This window comes from Pleurodeles waltl, chromosome 7 (genome assembly GCF_031143425.1).
Source record: "Pleurodeles waltl isolate 20211129_DDA chromosome 7, aPleWal1.hap1.20221129, whole genome shotgun sequence".
NCBI classification, from domain to species: Eukaryota; Metazoa; Chordata; class Amphibia; order Caudata; family Salamandridae; genus Pleurodeles; species Pleurodeles waltl.
The window spans coordinates 1250307608-1250331454 of record NC_090446.1 but is presented as its reverse complement, the minus strand read 5'-3'; the positions used below and the strand labels follow the sequence as shown (position 1 = coordinate 1250331454).

Below are 23847 nucleotides of genomic sequence, written 5' to 3'. Positions count from 1 at the left end.
AGATGCAATAACACAATATAAGGGTGTGCCATTATTAATAAGTCAGGCCTACTGGCAATGTCAGGGTGTCCCCACAGTAGTAAAAGCAGAAACATGGTATAATCCAATTACTGAAATACCATAGAAATCAGTGGGGATAGCACCAACATTCAGTACTATTCAGTGGAATATAAAACTTGAGATTGTCAGTCATCATTGTCAGTAAAGAATTATAATGAATAACATGTGTCTCAGAGTCTTATTTTTACTTTTATACTGCTGCCACTGCAGCTTTAAGACCATCTAACTGAGGTCCCTGCAATCCAGAGCCTGTGTACAAAAGTATAGTCTCTGAAATAGAAAAACCTCTCCCTGAGGCATAGATATCACCCTCTTGTGGTTACTTGTGAGTGGTATCTTCTGTGGGGCTGCTGCACTTCCCGCAGCCCCCATAATACTTTGAAACAGTTCATGCTGCCCCTGCTCATTGTGGGGCACCACACTAGCAGAATTGTCAAATTTAGTAGCACACACAAGCTTATGCAGCAATCCTCTCCCCAGCGGCGTGCATATGTGGTTAACGATTTGCTCTTCTCGTCCTTTTTTGTCTTCTTAATAGCGGGGCCTCGCACCTCAGCTTTTCTTTGCCCACTCAGGCACCAACATGCCTTTTCTCATGTGGGGTGAGGGGGATACTTGAATGCTCCTGCGGCCGCTGACGGCTCTCCGTGTGTGTTGCACTCTTTGTGTGGCACACAGGAGCCAACCATGTTCTCCTGTCTCCTGTCTGCAGTCGGTAAGGTGGGGAGATGGTGTTGTGGACCCCGCTTTCCTGAGACACAGTCATCCATGCAGCAGCGGCTCTCACTCTTCTGCCTGTTTCGGGGAGATGATGTCAATTTATGGAGTCACACCCTGCAGGATGCCATCCCCCAGGGTCTTGTCCATCTCCAGAAGGATTTTACAGACTTTGCAGCAGACCACAATGCATGCAGTTTTTCAATTCGGACCCTCCAGGGGACCGAGCTTCAGATGCAGTTTTCTCTAGCTCTGTCAGCAGAGTCTGGGTCCATTTTACAGATGTCCCAGGTGAATCCACCAGGGTGACCAGTCATGTCCATTCATCCTACTGCTCCCCAGGTGGCAAAAAGGTTGTGCCAGCAAGGCAGATAAATATCTCTATTTGCATGAAAGGTCCGTGTTCTGGTACAACCCTTACCTCAAACTATGGAATAAGTCTTTTCAGTTGACGCAGTGAAGCACTTTAGGAAGATGTTTTAACGATCATTATGGATAATCAAAATATGCCACCCTTCTGTGTGCTGCAGGAGAAATACAACCTCACTGAGAACGACATTTGAACTTCTCCTCAATTAAAGAATAGCCCACTATCACACACTCACAGAAAAATGAGAAAGACTTAAAATCTCCTGAGCTTATGAACTCCGTATTTTCGTGCGGAGAGGAAACAAAATGTCAGTTGCTTCAGAAAAGCAATGGCTATTTTGAAAAGATTTTTAAAGATAGACAAGCACATTTGAAAGTGTGTGTGCTTGAAATACAAATACAGTGGGGAGGTTTTTGCGAGGGGTGGTTGCAGGGGGCTCACTAAAAAACGTTTGAAGTGTATGCATAAGAAAATGGTGCATTTTGAAGTACAAATCATCCATCACATTGATCCAAGGTGGATAGGCTTTGGTTATGGTTAACATCAGTTAGTGTGCAGTTCTTAACTAGATTTCAATTATTAAAAAAATACATAATGCATGCTTAACAACCAAACCATGTGCAGACATTGTCTTGCATTATTGTCACGTGTATTGGGTGCCACTTGACAGGCATGTATTTGAGGTGTCTGTGGATGGTACCACAAGTTACCCTTTGTCAGCATATTATCCAGTTCAGCTTTTACTTTGCACTTGTAGTTTTCCCTATTCCTAAAGCAACTTACTACAAGTACAATAAACCCCAAGTCTGGATAATTACCTTTGACCCTCCTCCTTCTACTTCTCCTTCCCACCTCTCACTTCTCAGCAGACAATGAGGCTACAGTACCAATCCACTGGTAACATCTTGATTATCCACAAGCTTTTTCCAGGGGGCTGGTGAGGTAATTTCATTATCTGCTGCCAGTGACTGATTATCGCAGACAGCAGGGGATTGTTTTGATAACACTTTAGAATCAGATGAGAAGGAATATACATTTAATAATTAATTATTTGATACACTTTTTCAAAAGTGGATTGCTTAATTATGTTTTCAGTGTATTTTTGATATAGAATATAAATGAGCATTGTAGTAAATAAAACATTTAGAATTTGGCCCCACTCATTTTACACTCTGAGAATCACGTAACGGGGCGGCTGTTTCATAAGATTCAATTTAAATTCAGGATCAGTGATGCACTCTTATAAAAGATGTGTACGTGCCCAAAAAGAGGGAGCTCACTAATATTAAAATAAAAACACAGTAAGAGACTTTGTATGGGCTAGTGCGTGTTGTGAAAAGAAATGTGACTGTTTTTTTTTATATATCTTTTATTGCTTTTCTAAAGGTAATAACATGAAGCATAAACATTTGAATATGTTCCCCAGCTGCAAAACCCCTCCCTCCCCCCTTCGTGCACTAATGACATCAAATACGGATCTTATTACGACATATCTCTAAAGTCAAGAGGTAGAGCGTTGTTCCGGGATATTTTATGAAGTAGTTGTAGTTATCTGTTCGGGGTCCGAGTCCGATGTGGAATTGTCTTCTTCCGTGGATGGGGCATCTATAGTTTTTAAGTTTTCCAGCAATGAGTCCCATTGAGTGGCATTTTCTCTGGGTCTTTGGCCCCGTAATGCTTCTTTGAGTAACACTGAGCCCTCTGTTTCAGCCCATTTTACCAGTGCATCCTGCCATCTATTTACTAGCAGACCACCTGGGTCTTTCCAATGTGAGGTTATCTCTCTCTTCGCTAAAATCAGTGCTAGGTCTGTCAATTTGTTTGAGATTTTATGTGTCGAAGGGCGAGGGAAGTCCCCCAAAATTGCTGCTATTGGTGTTGGCGATAGAGGTCTTTGAGTCCAAATAGTTATTTTCTTGACTACTTCTATCCAGAACGGGTTAACTTGAGGGCAGTTCCATAGCATGTGCATTAGGTCTGCTGCTAGTTCAGTGCATCGCGGGCAACAGGAGTTATTTGTGTTATATATTTTGGTTATCATTTGGGGGGTTAAATAGGCTCCATGATAAATATACAAATTTATCAGTTTAAATCTTGCGTTCCTAGATACTGCATAGACGTGGGATGTGATTCTAGCCCATTGGTTATCTTCTAATGTGGTGTCAAGATCTTTCTGCCATTTATCCTTGAGTTTATTTAGTGGGGTGCAAGTGTTGTTCTGTATGAATTTATATACCCCTGAAATTATCCCCCTTTGGTCTCCTATAGAGCAGAGGAGGCCGCAACCCCCGTGGAGCGGGGGCTCGCAGAGTCCTGCTCCCCACAGTTTTTGAATGGTTCTAATGAGGACGCTGTGAGTGAGGAACAGTCCGGGTGGGAGGGCGAATCGATCTTGTAGCTCTACATAAGAGCAAAGTTTTCCATTAAGAAATAAGTCACCCAGTTTCGATATATTATATGGGACTAATTTGTTGACGTGTTTGGTGATTTGAATTCCTGGGAGGCAATTCAATGATTCCAGAGGGATTTCAGTTGCATAGGGAGTCTTTGTATGAGAGTGTTTTAAGTAGTGATCCCAGCAGTGTCTTGTCGCTTCCCACTCCAACGGGAGTGGCTCTTTTGGTTTTCTGGGGTTCAATATATTATGAAAGATTTTTTCTAGTGGACAATTTAATGGTATCTGTAAATCTGTTGTGACTGGAGGTTTATTAATCAATTTTGCCAACCATTGTACTTGTCCCGCCCAATAGTAGATTTCTATGTTAGGGGCGGCTAAGCCTCCCTCTATGGTAGGTCTTTGAAGAGTGTGGAGAGCTATTCTGTGTCTGCTAGGTCCCCATATGAAGCTTGCTATTATAGAATCTAAGTTCTTGAATACTGACTTCGGAATTATGAGTGGGAGTGTGGAGAAATAATATAATAGTCTGGGTAATACTATCATTTTAAGCAGAGCAACTCTCCCCGAGATCGTTAGAGGTAGGGTGCTCCAAAAGAGCATACTAGCTTTAATTCCCTTAACTGCTCCATGTATGTTCCCCTCCAGCAAGTCTTCTACTGAAGGATAAACGTTGACTCCTAGGTATTTAAAAGTATTCGGTGACCAGGGTAAACCCCTAGTGTCAGAAGGTCTCGGGGTGCCTTTGAACACCGGGAAAACTGATGATTTTCTCCAGTTAATCCGGAGTCCCGAGGCTGTCCCGAAGTTTTCTAGCATATCTATCGACCCTGCTAGGTCCATATTTAGGATCTTAAGAAAAAGTAGCATTTCATCTGCGTAGAGGGCGATGTGGTGTGTCCAGTTATTAATAGGGATGCCCTCTAAATATTTTTGGGATTGTGCTGTTTGCGCAAGGGGTTCTACCGCTATAGCGAATAAAAGAGGGGAGAGTGGGCAGCCTTGTCTGGTCCCTCTTCCCACTGTGAAAGGTTCGGAGAAAATGCTGCCTGTGCGTACTCTTGCTGTGGGGTTTTTGTATAATAGATTCGTCCAGCGAGTGAAACCTTCTCCTAGTCCCAGTTTTAACATAACTTGCTCTAGGTAGTCCCATTTTAAGCTATCAAAGGCTTTTTCTATGTCTATTGAGATTATTGCTGCATGAGGTATGGTAGAAGGCACAGAGTGAAGTACTGAGATTAAGCGTCTAATGTTTTGTGCCGTACTGCGTAGTGGTATAAAACCCGACTGATCCTGGTGAATCAATGAGGTCATGAAGGGTAAAAGTCTATTGGCTAATATCCAGCTTAATATTTTGTAATCTAGGTTCAACATAGATAGAGGTCGGTATGACCGGACATCCGTAGGTGGTTTTTCCTGTTTTAGTAAGGGGATCATTATGGCCTCGTTTGTAGATTGGGGTAATCTGTTATTATGCCACGCTTCTGTATATAGTGTGCAGAGTTTTGGAGCTAGTGTGTCCTGATATAGTTGGTAAAACTCTGAAGGGAGTCCGTCTGCTCCCGGTACTTTACCCTTTGCCATGCCCTGAATTGCCATTTTGATTTCAGCTATTGTTATAGGGGCAGCTAGGGTTGCGCTTTCTTCGACTCCTAGTTTTGGGAGAGCAAGTGCTTCTAACTCCATAATCTGGGAGATATTGATTGAGTTGGTAGGGGATGCATATAGGGAGGAGTAGTATTCGAAGAAGCAAGTGTTGATTTCTCTTTGGCCTAGTACTCTGTTACCTGGGCCTTTCTCAATTTCGAGTATGATAGTTTGTTGTTTAGAGGGTTTGGCTAGCCAGGCCAGAAGGGCACTTGCTTTGTCCCCTTCAGCGTGTTGTCTACTTAAGTACTGTTTATAGTCGAAGCGAGAGAGCCTCGTGTTTACTTCGACTATTTTTATTTCAGTTTCCTGCAAAAGGGGGGCCAGTTCAAGGTGAGTGGGATGCTTACGTTCGGTGTCTCTTAGGGAATCTTCAAGTTTTTTAAGCTCAGACTCAATAGATCTACGAACTCCTACACTTTCCCCAATACAGTTGCCTCTGATTACTATTTTAAAGGATTCCCATTCTATTGATCTAGAGGATGCTGTTTCTGTGTTTAGATTGAAATAGTCTTTGATACTATTGTGAGAAATGTGACTGTTGTATTGACTTATTCACTAGAGAAATCTTTTACTTAAATTATAATTTAACTCTTGTTATTCTTTACCACAGGTCATGTTCCGATTCACCCGGAAGCTAAACATGGCCACTGTCTCGCTTGGAATTACAAAGCCATTCTTTCAATCTTGCATGCCCATGAGTGTGTGGTGTGCTACCTCGCTGGACACGACCACGGTGGTGGCTATTGTGTGGATGCTAAAGGAATACATCACGTTACCCTGGAGGGCATCATCGAGTCCCCACCCGGCAGCCATGCCTTTGGAACCGTATATATGTATGACAACAAGATGGTAATAAAGGGTAAAGGCAGAACACCAAGCAGAGAAATGCCATACAGAAAATGCTGACACGAGAAAAAAGAAACACATTGAGTCCTTTCTTTGCCTTCAAAAAGCGTACTTATGGTTTGGCCACAGCTGAAGTTTCTTTGTTGTTGAATAAGGAACTATATCCACAACACATGACTGAGTAAAGTGTCTACATAAAAGATGCCAGCTCATCGGCTACGCTGTCAAAATTGGCTCTCAGTATTTAAACCAAGGTGATGTGTGCATCGGATGCCATCCCTGTGAGCACTGTAGTGGTGTTAAGAAGGTTTTTTATATTGCGTTATTATTGTGCCTGTTCTTTGCACACAGGTTCCAATATGTTCCCGGTCAATCTCAACCAATGTAAAGAGAAAGAAAGCACTGCAGAGAACTTAAGCACATTTATAGAACTATTTTTCGGTCTTCATGTTTCTTGATAGAATACATGTTTGCCCAGAGGAAATGTAATACACTGTCCTTTAGCATGCTAGCTTAAATGTGCCTAATTTCTCGACAGTGTTGTTTGTGAATTGCGATAAGTGCATAAATTGCAAGATGGACACATTGCTATCAAGCAAGAACTTGGTTATGCTGCTCCTTCTCACCAGAGGCTGTTTTTAAAGTGGGTAAGAGGAGTGAACATCATAGTTAACCTGTCGAGCATCATAGTTAACCTGTCTACCTGCACTGTGTTACATTGCATGCATGAATTCTCATACATTAGGGCCCTGCTTCCTTACATGAATAAAAAGAATGAATCAATTTGGATTGCCACTCCATTCTCATGCCATAGTCCTGGATCTTTCTGCCTTTGTCTCAATAACTCAAAATACCTTTTGGGGAAGTCCTCGTAATCTGGAACATGGCAGATATTAGATCTGCAGAAGACATTTCACTCCCTAGAATGGCACTATCTATGTGACGTGCTCTCCAGATCCTCCATCAAGTAAAGCTACTGTATGGCAAACTGACTGCTAGAGTTGAAATAGGCTGCCATATCTAAGACCCAGTACAGATACGAAGAGGCCAGAGGCAGGGCTGCCCCCACTATCCCCACTCCTATTCTCCCTGGCGATGGAGCCCTTGGCCTACCTTCTCTGATGCTATGGGGTTTACCCTCCTTCCCCCCCCCCCCACCCCCCACCCCCCCCCCCCCAGCAACAGTACACATTACGTTTTGCTTTACGCGGGTGATATGCTTCTATACCTTTGTGATATACATGCAGTCCCACCCACCATTGAACACTTGCTGACCCAATTTGCCGTGGTGTCGGGTTTCAGAGTACATTGGGCCAAGTCTTGCCTTCTTTCATTTATAAATAGTACTCCAGATCCAGAACTTTACAATGGCACCACTCACTTGACCTGGCAGCGGTCCATGTTACGATGCCTAGTCATTCCTGTTTATCATACACCTATGGACCTAACGGAAGGAAACCTGGTCCACGCCATGTCAGCCATACAGGCGCAAATGACGTTCTGGCAAGCCTTGCCACTGTCGGTGGCACTCAAGCAGACGGTCATGTTGCCACATCTGTTGTACTATTTTTCCAACCTGCCCTTATACATCAATAAACTCTTCTTTCACTCTCTGGAGAGATTAATAGGATATTTTATATGGCAGGGTGGGGGTTACGAAGCTTTATCTCCCAGCAGACAGCGGTGGGCCGAATTTTTCAGCATTATTACCTGGCCTTGCACCTACAATGGGTAGTGAGATAGTTCACTGGATGCCAGTTGGAGGACATTGCTACCATAATCCCTCATTTGGGCTTGGAAAGCATGTTGCACGTCTTTCATCCACTAACTAAAGGCACCACTGCCGTGTGTACTTCTGCTCCGGGTTGCAAGTCGATGTTTCTGTAGGATCCTCTCTCTGACCAGATTGGTGACATTTTATGCCCATGTGCTTCCACTGCTTGGTATGCCGTGGGGCGATGTTACGACCCTCTTCAGGAAATTGGACCCTTGGCTTATGGCAGCACTACACAGTGTACGTAGTCTATACTGGAACTGGATCCTTGTAGCTATAGACAAACTCCTCGCAGACTCCAGTTCCTATCAGGGCAATTTCTCCTACATGCATCATTTATCTGATCACAGGGTAGATCCTGGGAAGGCATACGTCATGAGCCTCCGCAACACCTTACAATCCAATATCTACACATACTGGGGAGGAGCTGCAATCGGACTCGCTAGATAGCTGACTACCTCCGCTGCCACTTCCCTTACTGCTTTAAGCCAACATTGGGAAGCAAACTTAGGCCATCCTTGAACCAACAGAGAATGGTAGGCCATATTACCCCATCCTACCCTACCCTAGTATCCTGCAATACACAATTTTGACAGTTTTATATAATGCATACAGCCTACTTAACTCCCCACAAAATTAATCAATACTTTCATCACACAGACACTACTTGTTCCCGCTGCCTTACACCAGATGCAGACTGGCCACGACTGGCTGGATACTGGCTGGATGTTATGATGCACCTAGCAAATTGCATGGGCCTCACTACACTGCACACCTGGGAAATATGCCTGCTGAGGTTAATGCACCACATCAAGATAAACAAGGCTGAGGCGTGTTTCACGGATTTGGGTCTTGTCCTAGCAAAGCCCCTACTCACCCACAAATGGAAGGCAACAAGCCCCCCAACGCTTGCACAGAAAAAAATACAAAAAAACACTGAAATTCACCACTTATACTTTTGTGGGCTAACTATAATTTGCACCCCCATCATGCACAGTTTATCATCTCACATATTATATCACGCCCGTCAATGTTGCGCGTCAGGAATACCGCTCCGCGGTCCAGAGACCGCGGAGGGTATTCCAAGTTTTCCCCTGGGCTGGCGGGCGGCCGCCGAAAGGCCACCCGCCAGCCCAGGGGAAAACGACCTTCCCACCATGAAGCCGGCTCGTAATCGAGCCGGCGGAGTGGGAAGGTGCGACGGGTGCTACTGCACCCGTCGCGTATTTCACTGTCTGCTATGCAGACAGTGAAATACATTTTGGGGCCCTCTTACGGGGGCCCGCGACTCCCCCTCCCGCCATCCGGTTCCCGGCGGGAGAACCGCCAGGAACTGGATGGCGGGAGGGGGAGTCGGAATCCCCAAGCCGGCGCAGCAAGCTGCGCCGGCTTGGAGGATTCCTTGGGGGCTGCGGGAAACCGGCGGGAGACCGCCGGTTTCCCTTCTCTGACCGCGGCTAAGCCGCCGCGGTCAGAATGCCCCGCGGGGCACCGCCGGCCTGTCGGCGGTGCCAACGCGTCCCGCGGCCCTGGCGGAAGTACTCCGCCAGGGTCGTAATGACCACCATAATGACACTTCTAATGACATCTCAATTGACATCATTAATGACATCCCTGATGACATCCCCCTATCATTGTAACAGTGTCCATAGGCTTTGTGGACTTTCAGTAATTCAACAAGCTACACCCGTGCCCAATTTTACATCACCAATCAAGTAATAATGAACTTAACCTTTGGCCACATACTGGACACATAGCATATCTGTCAACTCGCCGACATTTGGTGGATGTTACCCTCGTTTTCCTGACATACATCCACCCAGCAAACAAAATACTATGATAGAATTTAATGGGGTCACTCATATTTTCTTTCATGTTTTGGCCAGTCAGTCCGATAATTGCAGTACCCAAATGAGCCACAGGAGGAAAGACTTCCTTGACCAATCAGGTCAGAGTATTTTTTAATTTTGCTGCCACAAGAGGACTGCATTACATTACTGCAAGAGTACCACAGGACTGTCTGTCTAGCGATCTCTAACATTTTCTGATGGTTAAGCCCTTTATGCCAAAACTGAGCCCCTATTACAACACTCATTTTCTATGCTTTCCCACTGAAGTTCTAACTTTTTGCTAAATTGGTGTAAATCCAGTCAGCGTTTTTTTCCAATTTAAAATGGTAAATTACATTTTTGGACACCCCCACCACACCCAAATCCTTTTTCTTGATTTCTGCTTGACTGGTCAGTGCAAAACGTTCCATGGAGGAGCCAAAGTGGATGAACTTTTGTTTTGGAAATTGTTGTACTGATATATGTATGTATATATGGGGTGTAACACAGTCCAATATTGCCATCAAAAGGTTCTGGTGATAACATAAACCACCAGGTCATTGAATTTCGCAAATTATGGTTAAGTAGACTACCTGTAACTCGCATCCCAGTTACACACTGCTTATGACCTCACAAATAACATCACTTATGACTGACTAAATGACATCATTGATAGCATCACAGATGACATCTTAAAAGTCATAATTGATGACATTACCCTTAGGTACTAGCGCTCTGCTCGTTTCCCTTCAGAAAAACAATTTTTAAGTGCATTAATATTTTTTTAATGTTTCAACTAAATTAGGGTTTCCTTGTAATGATAACCCTCATTGCAGGAGTGTTCATCCACATAATGGTCCTATGGATATACCATGTAACAATGCAGGAACCACTATTACAGAATCTTAAGTGTACTTCACACAACAAACCAATCTACTTATAATATATAAACACATTTTTTTTTTAAAATACAGTCCTGAATCAGATTGCAACTATCATAAACCACTATGAAAGAAACCTAGAATGAGACACTGAGTACCTCACTAAGAGACATTCTCCATCACAGTATGAACTATCCACCATAATATACTGCACCAGCTGTTGTAAAAGGTAGCACACTCCTTATTATACTGCAACACATCTTCCATGATTTATAAACGTACCCAAAGCACGAACAGATCTACTCGTATAACAGTATCTTCAATCAGGCCCTTCACCCAACCCTCCACATACATACCATTTCCTCTCTTGCTGGTTGTCTACCATCTAATTGCAGGGGGTTTAAACATGTACCATTTCCTCATCATTCCGCAGGTGAGCCTTTTTTTACCATTTCATCATCACCATCTCATTGTTTGTTTACTTTGTCACTTTTATCTTATCCAATTTTAATAAATAATCACCTCTCTAAAACCGTAATCCTCTTATTGTAATCTGTTACACAGAACCTGTACCTTTTCACACTTACCCTTCTACCTGATACTTACCTCCTGAACCCATTGCCCCTTACTCATAATCCAGGCACTTACCCTTTACCTCCACATCCCTAACCTCCTACCTCCTTGCCCCGTTACCCTTAGTCCTTTACCACGTACCCTTATCCTTATTTTCTTACACTCAACCTTATCCCGACATTCGCTTTCACTGTTACCCCTCCCTTTACCCCTATAATTTTAACCATAACCTTAAATTGACACACTTAGGGGTCAGCTGTGCAATAATTAACTCAAACGCTCCAATTTGGCATTTAAATGTTTTTTCCTATGTACTAATCCCATTTTAAATGTCTGAAAAGTTTTTAAATGAGGTTCCAAATGTGTACCCATTTTGTATCTGGAAGGGGCATGTTGTAGACGTCCCTTCAGAATACCAAAATTGTTATCTCGTGTATCAATGTTTTGCAGAGAAAATCCAGTCACGAAACATTGATATTTTACTGACACCTCAATGGATGTGGTAATGCATTCGCAAAATGTTCAACAATTTACTTTACTATATTCACAAAGAGGAAGAGGTCCCAAGGGGACCTCTTCCTCTTTGTGAATATAGTAAAGTAAATTGTTGAACAGTAGGCAGTGGTCCACAGGACCACTGCCAAATCATCATCAAACAGAAAACAAAGATAAACACACAAAAGTAGTAAACTTTATTTTTGAAATGCCACTTTAAGGAACATGATTAACCTTTACAAGTGGACCTCCATGAGTTGGTCCAAGTAGGAAAATGTTTTTTTTCTCTATCTGAGAGCAAGGTATTACATGATAACTAAAAAGGGTAATGGCACTTTTTAGCCCCCTTTTTCTTTTTGCCCACACTTGACAGATCGTCACATAATGTACCACGCTGATTGGAAGGTTTCATGTAGATTTGTGAAATGGAGCCAAAATATTTATATATATTCACGTTTCTCCTGATCCAAAGTGACCACCAAACATTGTCAGGTTAAAAAGATAGAGCATCTTTATTTTTGGATTATGTACTACTTTACACATTAAATTAATATTTGTGGGGCGCGGCTTGACTGAGTATGGTGTAGCACGCAGCTCTCTGAACTTGCGAGAGACCCGAAGCTCTGCAGCCCAATAATCCTGATTAATTGCGACATCCGACACTAATAGGCTGGGCATCTGCTCTCCAGGAGGCACACGGTCGCAAATGAGGTACTGCGGTGCCAGAAAGTGAAAGGAACGCCAGCTGAAAGGAAACGAATGGAGCAGTCAGGCGAATGGCGCCCGCAGTCCCGACTAAGATGAAAAGCTGTAAAAACTCAGCTGGGGCGAGGATGGAGGACTGATATCTGCAGGCCTGGGAGATGTGGAGGAGCACCCATAGCTGCAGAGGGACTTAGTGGCAGTCAGGGCGAGACAGTGATATACGCTGCAACAAGAGCTACTTAAACGCCGGCCCTCACTGCAGAGTGCCGTGGCCGGGCAAGACCAAAACGAGCTGCAGTGAAGGGAAACACTAGCGGCGCACCAGGTGGAAGAGTGGAGACATTTCTGAGCCTATGCTCAGGACACGCCTACTTTAAGACTGTGGCCCCGCAATCGAAAGCGAGTATTTTAACATGCTGACCCTGTTGGCCCTTTGTCTTCACCAGACCCTCCCTCCTTCTGATCTCGAACAGAGCCAGCGGAGCAAGTGGCAAGGGGGAGGACACTGGGTTTGGCAGGCCCAAGGATCTCGGGAACTTTAAGGTGAACCAGTAAGAAACTCAACCACCTTTATGTGCGATAGCGCCTCAAGATATATGTGGATAAATGAAGGGGAGAAAGACTGAAGTATAACTTTTTCAGGGGGAGAAACCACAGTATACACACTACAATAGGAGGAGGGGGAAAGAGGGATTACCACGGGCCTGGAAAGCAATGGCCTAAATACAAAGGAGCAAGGAAATTTCAGAACAGGATTATTCAGGCTGCATGATAGAAGGGGCAATAAGTGAGATACCATACAAAGACAATAGGGAAAAGGCCCGTAGATGGCACACGTCTGGCTCCCTCTGATAACCAGTAGGCAGTGGAGACTCAGTGCACAATAGTGGAAAAGGGTGTCTCCAAACCACCCCTTCAAGAACTACCCCCACCCGTCCTTCACCACAGAAACTTTCCCTGCATGTTGAATCCTCGGGTATACTGAGGTAGGAAAAGATAAGAATAGCCAGAAGAGGGGAAAAAGATTGTCTCCCCACGTGTCCTAATTGTGGAACTAGAGCAGGCGTGCCCCAGTGTAATTAAAATCCAGTAAGAGGCATAGCGGCCGGGTCGGAACATGCCCAAGAAAACACACTTAAGTGAATTAGGAGACTGAACTGGTACACACTCCAAGCACAACTTCTCACTGAAGAAAACGTGCAGATGGTAAGCACGTCAGCCAACAGGATGGTATGACCCTCTGCTGTGAAAAGTACCCCCTCAGAGGAGAGACAGGTGGCGCAGAGACGGAAAGAACAGGAAAAGGCAAAGACCCTGAACCAGGGTCCTGAATAGAGATGCATACAGTGACTATCCTGCAAGTGATTAAGGATACAAAGATGTCCTTGGAGACCCAAATAGCGGCAGTGGTGAGTGAGTTGGAATTACTGAGTGATAACCACCGAAAGCTAATGGACTGCATGCGAGAAAAGAGGAAATACTGGGTGTGAAACAGCCTCAAGTCTCAGTACTCACCATTAACTGAGCTGACCTAGCGAAAAGCATACAGCAATTGTCAGGTAGACTGAAAGATGGAGAAGGATGGTTGAGACATCATAATGTAAGATGAGTGGGAGTGCCGGAAAATTCAAAAGGACACAATAATGAACTGTTTGTGGAAGACGGGCTAGCAAACACCGTTTTGAAAGACAAACAGTCCAAATTCATCTCAGTGGAACGCGCACACAGGTTTCCAGCATATGTCACACAACCAGTGGAGTCCATCCTAGGCCAATAATAGCAAGGCTAATCCTAGGCCAATAATAGCAAGGCTAATGTACTTTGGAGATAGAGACATTCTCCAAACAGCTAGAAAGCATGGACCATGGTTCATTGACAGTAATGAAGTGCATCTGTATCCTGACTTTACAACCCTAGTCCAATATCAAAAAGGAGTGTTAATGCCAGTGAAAAAAGTATTAAGACAACCAGATCTTAAATATTAGCTTATCTACCTGGCCAAACTGTGGGTGGAAATGGAAGGGAAAGCACACTTCTTGCTCAACGTGCAGGACGCCTGGACATGGCTGGGAAACCGGGGGCTGTGGTCGGGGCCACCGCCAAAGGGGATGCAGGAAGATGAATGGAAGCCTGCACCCTCAAAGTGGCAGAACAAAAAGGAGAGGAAAAGTGCATTGTCCCCCACCAAGGCACAGATGAAGATGGCGCAGGAACAGACTGTTAAAGAACTGAAACAGCACACAGACATCTTCATGGACAACAGAGGGCGGTCTCTGACCTTTGAGGGTAACGGAAGCGGCACAGAATGCACTGAAAGGGAGTAGAAAACAGAAGATAATCAGTTGCCGGTGGTAAGGGCCATTACATCTGAACATTTGGGGCAGGGAGATGGGATGAGTGAAAGAGGCCAGACAGGATTGCCGCTGACCTGAGGGACTGAGCTACAGAGGGGCTACCAATATTTATAGACATAACCTCCGAACTGCCCATAGTGAATGTTGATCTAAGCATAATGGGCACAAGAGATCATCAGCCATGTCCAGGTGACAGTTGCACAAGATGGTTGTTATGGTTGAGGTTTGGGGTTTACACGTGCCATATGTTTGTGGGGGTGGTCAGTTAAGAAATTACCTTAAGGTAAGATAGGGAGGGGGGTAAGTTTAGGGGATTTTCAGAACACCAGGACACACCGGCAATTGGGATATATACCCAGAATGCTACATAAGGGGGATTTTAACAATGTTATCATGAAATGTCAATGGCCTGGGTAATAAGATAAAGCTAAGCCTGATTCACAGAGCACTCAGTAGGTTAAAACCAGATATAGCGTATTTACAAGAGACTCACTTGATTGACCAGCAAAGCCGTAGCATGGGAACGGGAAGGCATAGGCTAGGTGGATCGGCGCAAGACAGTTCAGGCTCAGAAGGAGTAGCAATATTGATTGGGAAATCGCTCCCCTTTCATGGTAAGCATACCTGGATGGATGCACAGGGATACTACACAGCGATCTTGGCAGAATTAGAGAGAGAGGATATATTGTTGGTCAATGTATATGCTTCACCAGGGCTTCAGATGGATGGGCTAAGGAAGGTAAGGGCGATACTGTTGGAGACCCCTCCAACTATGGTGGTGTTGGGGGGAGACTTCAACCTTGTACTAGATACTACATGAGACAGGGTTAGTAACCGAGCAGAAGGAGAGGCGACTAGTTGAAGATTAGAATGTTTTACGCTGGCATTGGTCTTATGCGATATATGGAGGAACTTACTCCCTGAGGATAGAGGGTACTCATTCTACTCCGCGGCACACTCAGTGCATTCCAGATTAGACTATTTCTTCACCACATGAGAATCATTAGTGAGGTTCAATGAGGAGAAATACTTGACTAGGGGTTTCAGTGACCATTCTCTTCTCTCAACAATGTTACATCTTAAAACCCAGAGACCTAAACAGTTGTGGATAATGGAAATGTGGCCCCTTGCCAACAAACAAGAAGTCAAACGCTTGAACAAGGCCTCTAAATACTTCTTTGCAGAAAGCAAAAACACTGTACAGAGCTCTGCCATAATGTGGGAAATGTACAAAGCAACAATAAGGGGTGTTATCATTTGGGGAGTGATAAGAGACAAGAAAGAAGGATGTGCTGCACTGGTCAAACTAGAAGATGACTTAATATGCTGGAATGGAAACATGTGAAAACTGGGCCTCAGCAGAGTAAAAGAGCAGTAGATCCAAAAAGAGCAGAATATCAGGCGCTTGTGAAACACGAGGCCAGGACATATTATTTGGCTAAACAAAAAAGAATATATGAAGGAGGAAACAAAACAGGCAAATTGCTTGCATGGCTAGGAAGCAAGGAGAGAGATAAAATGACAGTCAGGAAGGATTCCAGAGTGTGGTCCAAGCACGTGGTGAACTAACCAGTATTCGCTGACCACCTAGAACACTTTTATGATTCTCAAATGACTACCTTGATCATGAAATACTAACCTTTATTAAAGACTGCCCTACTGGAAGACTTAAGGAGGAGCAAAGACAGCCCTAGATGCAGATAGTGAGGTAGACAAGGTCTCAATAGCATTGAGACAGATGCAGACTAGGAAAGCCCCGGGACCGAATGGGTTCCCAATTGAACTATTTAAAAGGCTGGAAAACCACACAGTGGTCCCGCCTCATGCAGCATTTAAGAAAGTGTACCAAGAGGAGATGTTGTCAGATGACATGCGAACTGCAATAGTAGTACTGATTCTGAAGTCAGGCAAATCTCTGAATAGTTGTGACTCATATAGACCCATAACATTGATCAATGTGGACATTAAAATACTTGCAAAATTACTGGCAAACAAAATGAAGGTTGTAATAACAGATTTAGTAAACCAGGAACAAAACAGATTCATGCCAGGTTGTTCGACCAGGCTGGACCTGTGTGTCTGCATAGTAACCTAGCGTTAATCTGTGAGTTGCCAGCTTGGAAAATAATTGCCTCTCTGGATGCCAGTAAAGCCTTTGACTCAGTGGAGTGGGTCTACCTCTTTGGAATTCTGGACGAGATTTGGACCCAAATATATTAAAGGGGTCAGACTACTGTTTGACCAGAGCAAGCGTAAGGGTGAACAGCCATATCTCGCAGGAGTTCTGTATCAGGAGAGGCACAAGACCGGGATTTCTGCTCTCACTGATGTTGTTCGCTCTGGCGATCGAAGCATTGGCAGCCTGGATAAGAGTTGACGCACAAGTATGGTGCTGGCCGGGATGTATAGGGGAAGAGGACTGCATTTCATTATATGCAGATGATATTTTGCTATATCTATACTATTGTGAGACAGACACCGGACAGGGCCCGACAAATATTTAGGATCTTTGGCGAACATTCCAGTCCTGCCATAAATTGGGACAAGCTGCTGTTGTTTCCAATGGGGGGCTGCTAGGTAAACAGCTCACACTACAACTTCGGGTTGAACTGATTAAATTTAAATGCTTTGTGTTAGAAATGGGGACTTTGGTTGACAGTCGGGTTACCCCATGTTCAAGCAAGGACCCTCACTCTAGTCAGGGTAAAAGAGAATAACCCTCAGCTAACCCCTGCGTACCCCCTTGGTAGCTTGGCAGAGCAGTAGGCTTAACTTCAGAGTGCTAGGTGTAAAGTATTTGTACCAACACACACAGTAACTTAATGAAAATACTACAAAATGACACAACACCAGTTTAGAAAAATAGGACATAGTTATCTAAACAAAACAAGACCAAAACAACAAAAATCCACAATACACAAGTCAAGTTATCAATAAAAATGCACAAAGAGTCCTTAAGTAGTTTTAAACACACACTAACACTGTTAGCGTGAAAAAGTACCCGGGGTGCATCAAAAATAAGCCCGCACGGGCGAGTGCGTGCCAAAAAGGGCTTCGATGCGTTGATTCCATTCGATGCAGGACCTTGCGTAGTTTATCCTTTTGCCTGGTCGCGGTGCGTCCTTTCTTCTCGCTGCAGGGGAGCGATGCGTCGATCCGGTCAGCACTCGCGGGTCCGGGCAGGCCTTGCGTTGCTTTTCCACGGCCAGCGGTACATGAGTCAGAAATCCCGCTGCACAATGATCCGAAAACCCCGCAGCACGGGTTGTGATCTCCCAGCCTCCGTCAGCGATGCTGCGCGTCGTTTCTCCTGCTCCGTGCGTCGATTCTTCGGTCGCGTTTCCGGCAAACGGCCATTCTCAGCTGCGAAGCTGGCGGCGCGACGTTTCTTCAGTCGCAGATCGGAGTTGCGTCAATCTTTTCCTCGCGCGGTGCTCTGTGCGTGGATTTCCTTGTCTTTAGGCTACCAGCTTCTCCTTTCAGGGTCCCAGGAACTGGATGGGCACGACAGGGCAGAGTAGGAGTCTCTCCAGAGACTCTAGGTGCTGGCAGAGAGAAGTCTTTGCTGTCCCTGAGACTTCAAACAATAGTAGGCAAGCTCTAAATCAAGCCCTTGGAGATTTCTTCTCAAGATGGAAGGCACACAAAGTCCAGTCTTTGCCCTCTTACTCTGGCAGAAGCATCAACTGCAGGATAGCTCCACAAAGCACAGTCACAGGCAGGGCAGCTCTTCTTCCCCAGCTCTTCAGCTTTTCTCCAGGCAGAGGTTCCTCTTGTTTCCAGAAGGGTTTCAAAGTTTGTGGTTCTGGGTGCCCTTCGTATACCCAATTTCTCCTTTGAAGTAGGCCTACTTCAAAGTAAAGTCTCTTTTGAATGTGAAATCGTGCCTTGCCCAGGGGGTAGGAGACTGCAGTGTTTGAGGGCAGGCACAACCCTTTCAGGTGTGAGTGACCACTCGTCCCCTCCCTCCTAGCACAGATGGCTCATCAGGATATGCAGTCTATACCCCAGCTCCCTTTGTGTCACTGTCTAGTGTGAGGTGCAACCAGCCCAACTGTCAAACAGACCCAGACAGGGAATCCACAAAAGGGCAGAGTCACAGAAATTGTATGAGCAAGAAAATGCTCACTTCCTAAAAGTGGCATTTTCAAACGCACAATCGTAAAACCAACTTTACTAAAAGATGTATTTTTAAATTGTGAGCTCAGAGACCCCAAACTCCACATGTCCATCCGCACCCAAAGGGAATCTACACTTTAATCAGATTTATAGGTAGCCCCCCTGTTAACCTATGAGAGGGACAGGCCTTGCAACAGTGAAAAACGAATTTAGCAATATTTCACTGTCAGGACATATAAAAACACTACTAAATGTCCTACCTTAACCATACACTGCACCCTGCTCTTGGGGCTACCAAGGGCTTACCTTAGGGGTGTCTGACATGTAAGAAAAGGGAAGGTTTAGGCCTGGCAAGTGGGTACACTTGCCAAGTCGAATTTACAGTTAAAACTGCACACACAGACACTGCAGTGGCAGGTCTGACACATGATTACCTAGATAGCTACTTATTTGGGTGGCACAATCAGTGCTGCAGGCCCACTGGTACCATTTGATTTACAGGCCCTGGCACCTCTAGTGCACTTTACTAGGGACTTACTAGTAAACCAGATATGCCAATAACGGATAAGCCAATTACATACACATTTAGTAAAGGAGCACTTGCACTTTAGCACTGCCTAACAGTGGTAAACTGAACAGAGCAACAAAAACAGCAAAATCAGAGTCCAGCACACATCAACAACCTGGGGAACAGAGGCAAAAAGTTAAGGGAGACCACACCAAGGATGAAAAGTCTAACACTTAGGGATATGGATAACTTATAGTTCAGATACATTTTATGTGGCTAACCTGGTACCCCTCTTACATTGCCTAGAACGGGATGTGAGTCATTGGCAGTATTAGGGAAGGCAGCCATATTCAAGATGGTAGCGCTCCCCAGATTATTATACATGCTTCAGAATACCCAATATAAAATACCGGAAAGTATTTTCACTAAAGTGGATAACTTAATACGGACCCTGCTGTGGGCAGGCAAACAAGCTCGATTATCTTTGAAAACGCTACAGTGGTCAAAATATAAAGGGGCATCGATCTACTGCATGTGCAGAAATGTTATGAAGCAGCTCCGATGTGCATGGTAAATGAATGGGCGTATGCAGATGCTGATAATCCTGTGTTTCGGAGAGACAGCATAGGAATGGGAATAAACAGTTATCTGCATGCACCATATGGTGGCAACCTCCCCTCAGATATAAGTCAGGCGACGTGTACAGTAGTGGACTGTTGGAGGAGACTGACGACAGGAGTGGGATGGAGCTGTAGATGGACCACCAAAATCCCACTTTGGGAGGGTACCAGATTGAAAGAGGTGGCAGCACTACAGGGATTTAAAGGTTGAGATACCATTGGCCTGTCCACATTGGCATATGTGTGGGATGCTAATGGGATGGTCCCCTTTTCCTGTTTGAAACCAGAATACAAAATGTCGGACGCACAGTGGCTCAAATATGGACAGTTATCCCATGCACTTAAACATAGTATAACATTAGATGCGGAAACACAAGAAGATTCCCCTTTGGAAAATAGACTTCTTAATGGGTGGGTAGAGAAGAAACTTGTGTCACAGACATATGGTATGGTAATGAGAAAAACACAGATCCCACTGATGAGAGTACAGATGGGCACAAGATGAGGATTGGAGAGAAGAGTTGGAATTGCCAATGAAAGTGGCAACAATAGTGAGCTTTCGTCGAATTCAGTGAAAAATATTACATAGATTATTCAATGCGGCCACCCTGTTATATAAAATAGGCTGTCTATAAGGCTGTGGATTAGAGGGCTCCTTAATTCATATACTCTGGAGTTGCCCTGCTAGCCAAACATGTTGGGAGGGAGTAGAGAAGACACTAGCCACAGAACAGGCACAACTGTGACTTTGTCACCATGACTAGCATGACTAAGAATATAGTAGACTAACGGTCATTCACACTAACAAAAAATACTTTTCAACGTGGGATGTATGGTGGCTAAGCAGGATGTCGCTCAGATGTAGGGTTCAATATTTCTCCCTACACACCAGGTTTGGGAAACGGGAATGGAATACTGTAGGATTATTTAAAAAGAAGTTTATAACGGTAGAAGATGCATGAAAAAATATGAGGAATATGGAACTCGGAAACTATTTCAGAGGAGGGTCATGAGGGTATTGTACCTTGAAAAAGATATATAAAAGGTCCAAACTACAGTAAGAACTGTGGGAAATGACATGTTTAAGATACAGCTCTGTATATGTAACGTGGGTTGAACGGGAGGTAATGGTGGTACAACCGGGTTGTGTCCAGTATTGGGTGACTTGTTATAAGAATAAAAAGCAAATAAAAATAATTTTTAAAAAAACTTTGATTATGCTTTTTGATACAATCTCCACATTTAAGCACACTACATTTTTGGCCTTGTTATTCTACGTATAACCATGTCTGGTGCATATCTGGTGCATGAGCTTTAGTACAAAGAGTCCGAAGCAATGGGGACAGTGGATAGTAAATAACATCAAGTCTTTAGCTTAAATTATTAGCTAAGGTTTTGGACTACTTGGGTTTTAGCTCTTAATGGGGCGGAAAGACATTTAGAAGTGAGTTTTTGTTTTTTAACCCTATCTGTGCGTGTGTCAGCCAATGGCCAAAACACCCACACCCTCCATTGTGCAGGCAATGACCACGGGCCGACACCAGGAAGAGTTTTTTAAACATTCCCTCAGGAGACGTGGTAGAGCTTCTGTGTCTCCCCCGACCCCCATCTGTGACACTGATGTCACAAACCCCCAACGAAGCGCTCGGAAGAAGTAGGTGAGGTCAGCTGCCACGTCCGTTGGGGTCATTTTAGATGCCCCCATGTTTGTGGGAGGCATCGCTGGAAAGGGGAGAGTCTCCCCTTTCCAGCGATGACTCCCACAATCAGATTCCTAATAATGGATCGTGGCGCGCCACAATCCATGATCAGAAATCACAGTAGGCCCCATTAGGCTACCAGGGACATGTAAGGGGTGGTCAGCAAACATGGTAGGGCCGCCCCCCCACCCCAGGACATATTTTTTGAAAATATCTTTATGTTTTTCCCCTGGGGGGGCGATATCGCGCCCCCCACAGGGGAGTATAGATAAACAAAAAAAAATGGCCACTGCAGTAAAGTAGGGGGGTCGGCCCTCGTGGTAACGGGGCGTATTATTTGATCATTTAATGTTTGTTCACCCCTAGGGGGCGATTGCCTCTAACCCGGGTTAAAAATTATTTAAAAATTAAATTAAAAATAAATTGTCGGGGATTGCACATGAGCAAGGCTGACCCCCCCCCATGGGGGCTACATTTAAAAAAAAAAAAAAATCGCCCCCCCTCAGGGAAGCCACACATATACTTTAAAAAAGTGATCTCTCTCTATATATATATATAGAGAGAGAGAGAGAGACTATAGAGTTTGAAAAATCTCTCTCTCATATCTATATATGTATTATATATGTGTGTGTGTGTATATATAAATAAATATTTATATATATGTATAGAGAGATTACATTTGTCAATGCATGTGTGGTTTCCCTGGGAGCTGCGATCATCCCCCAGAGAAACCACACATATATAAAAGTGATCTCTTACATATATATATGGAGAGAGAGCGAGAGAGACACTCTCTCCCTATCTACAAATGTATATTTAAAGAAAGAGATCTATAAATGTATATACGTGTACCATACAGAGTACAGAGTGCTCTCATGGCAGCCCCCCAATTTAGTTCAGCCCCAAATTCCACTTTTTACTGGTTACTCTGGATGTAAAGTTGATACTGCCAACATTTGCCAGTCAGCTACGTCCACCTCTTTTTGTATGTTGACTTCCTTTAGCAAATTGTGCAGCAAACAGATTTGTGTGCCAAACAATTTCTGAGGGAGCATGGAGGCACCGTAGGGCCCTGTTCTAGGGCACGCCAGTGGACTCCCACTTAGTTGGCGGAGTTGTAGTTATTTTTGGGCCTTGCGCTAAAAATAGGGTTATTGCAGAAACCCACCTTGCAGTCCTACTGGCTAATTCACATGGTTTGGGTAACCCCCATCTTTGCACCGTACATAAGCAGAGACCATTTTTTGCTATTGCAGCACATGCTGCATTTCAATGACAATTCTGCTGTATTGCTCCAGGACCATCCAGACCATGACAGAATGTTCAAAATTCGGCCTGTCGTAGAACATTTGTCTGCCATCTTTCCAGAGATCAATACTACTGGAAAGAATATAGCAGTTGATGAGTCCTTGATCCTGTCCAAAGGGCTGCTGCTTTTCAGGCAGTACATTGCAAGCAAAAGAGCTTGCTATGACATCAAGCTGTACATGCTGTGTGAGAGCTCTACTGGCTATGTATGCAGCTTGAGAGTGTATACAGGAAAGGACTCAATACTAAACCCTGTAGGCTACCCTCCCACATTGGGGACTACTTCACAAAGGTTGTAACTTTTATGTGGACAATTTCTATAAAGGAGTAGAACTGTTCTGTGAGCTCTACAAAACAGGCACTGTGGCCTGCCGAACAGTTTGTTGTAATCGCAAAGGATATCTGCAGGAGCTTGTTTGCCAGAAGCTCCAGAAATTCCAAAGTACTGCCTTGCGTTCCAACAAACTGCTTGCAGTCAAGGTCTCAGATAGGCATGATGTATATGTGCTCACTACAGTTGTTGATGAGAGCACTTCTCCCATCACGGTTTGGGTCAGATGGGCAAAGTCGGCACGCCCACCTGTATACTTGATTACAATAAGTACATGGGTGGAGTGAACAAGAATGACCAGGTCCTTCAACTATAAAATGCTTGTCGTAAAACTTGCACTTGGTACAAGAAACTGTTTACCCACCTGATCCAGATGGCAACATAGAATGCGTATTTTGCTTATTGTCAGACAACCACAGGAAGACTCATGTCTTTCCTTGACTTCCAGTTGTCTGTGATTGAAAGCCTCATTGCTGCTACAGAAGCAACAGCCTCCACTTCATATCTTCTGGAGGATGTGGCAAGGCTGCAGGAGCAACACTTTGCTGATCACATTCCTAAAACACCCAAAAAGGATTGTCCATGTCATCCCTGTAAAGTGTGCTCGAAGCA

General features: G+C 44.4%; 1 protein-coding gene across 3 annotated transcripts in view; it reads left to right on the top strand.

Annotated features, from left to right (window-relative positions):
• LOC138246130 (manganese-dependent ADP-ribose/CDP-alcohol diphosphatase-like) overlaps positions 1 to 6837 on the top strand; it is a 184303-nt gene extending 177466 nt beyond the window's left edge. The window contains exon 6 of one of the 3 annotated variants that reach the window (XM_069200399.1): positions 5803 to 6837. In XM_069200399.1, the coding sequence (XP_069056500.1) occupies positions 5803 to 6098 (296 nt within the window). In that variant the 3' untranslated portion in view covers positions 6099 to 6837. The remainder of the gene's footprint in view (positions 1 to 5802) is intronic. The other 2 variants (XM_069200398.1, XM_069200400.1) reach the window with 2 other exon arrangements.
• Positions 6838 to 23847: the final 17010 nt, after the last annotated feature.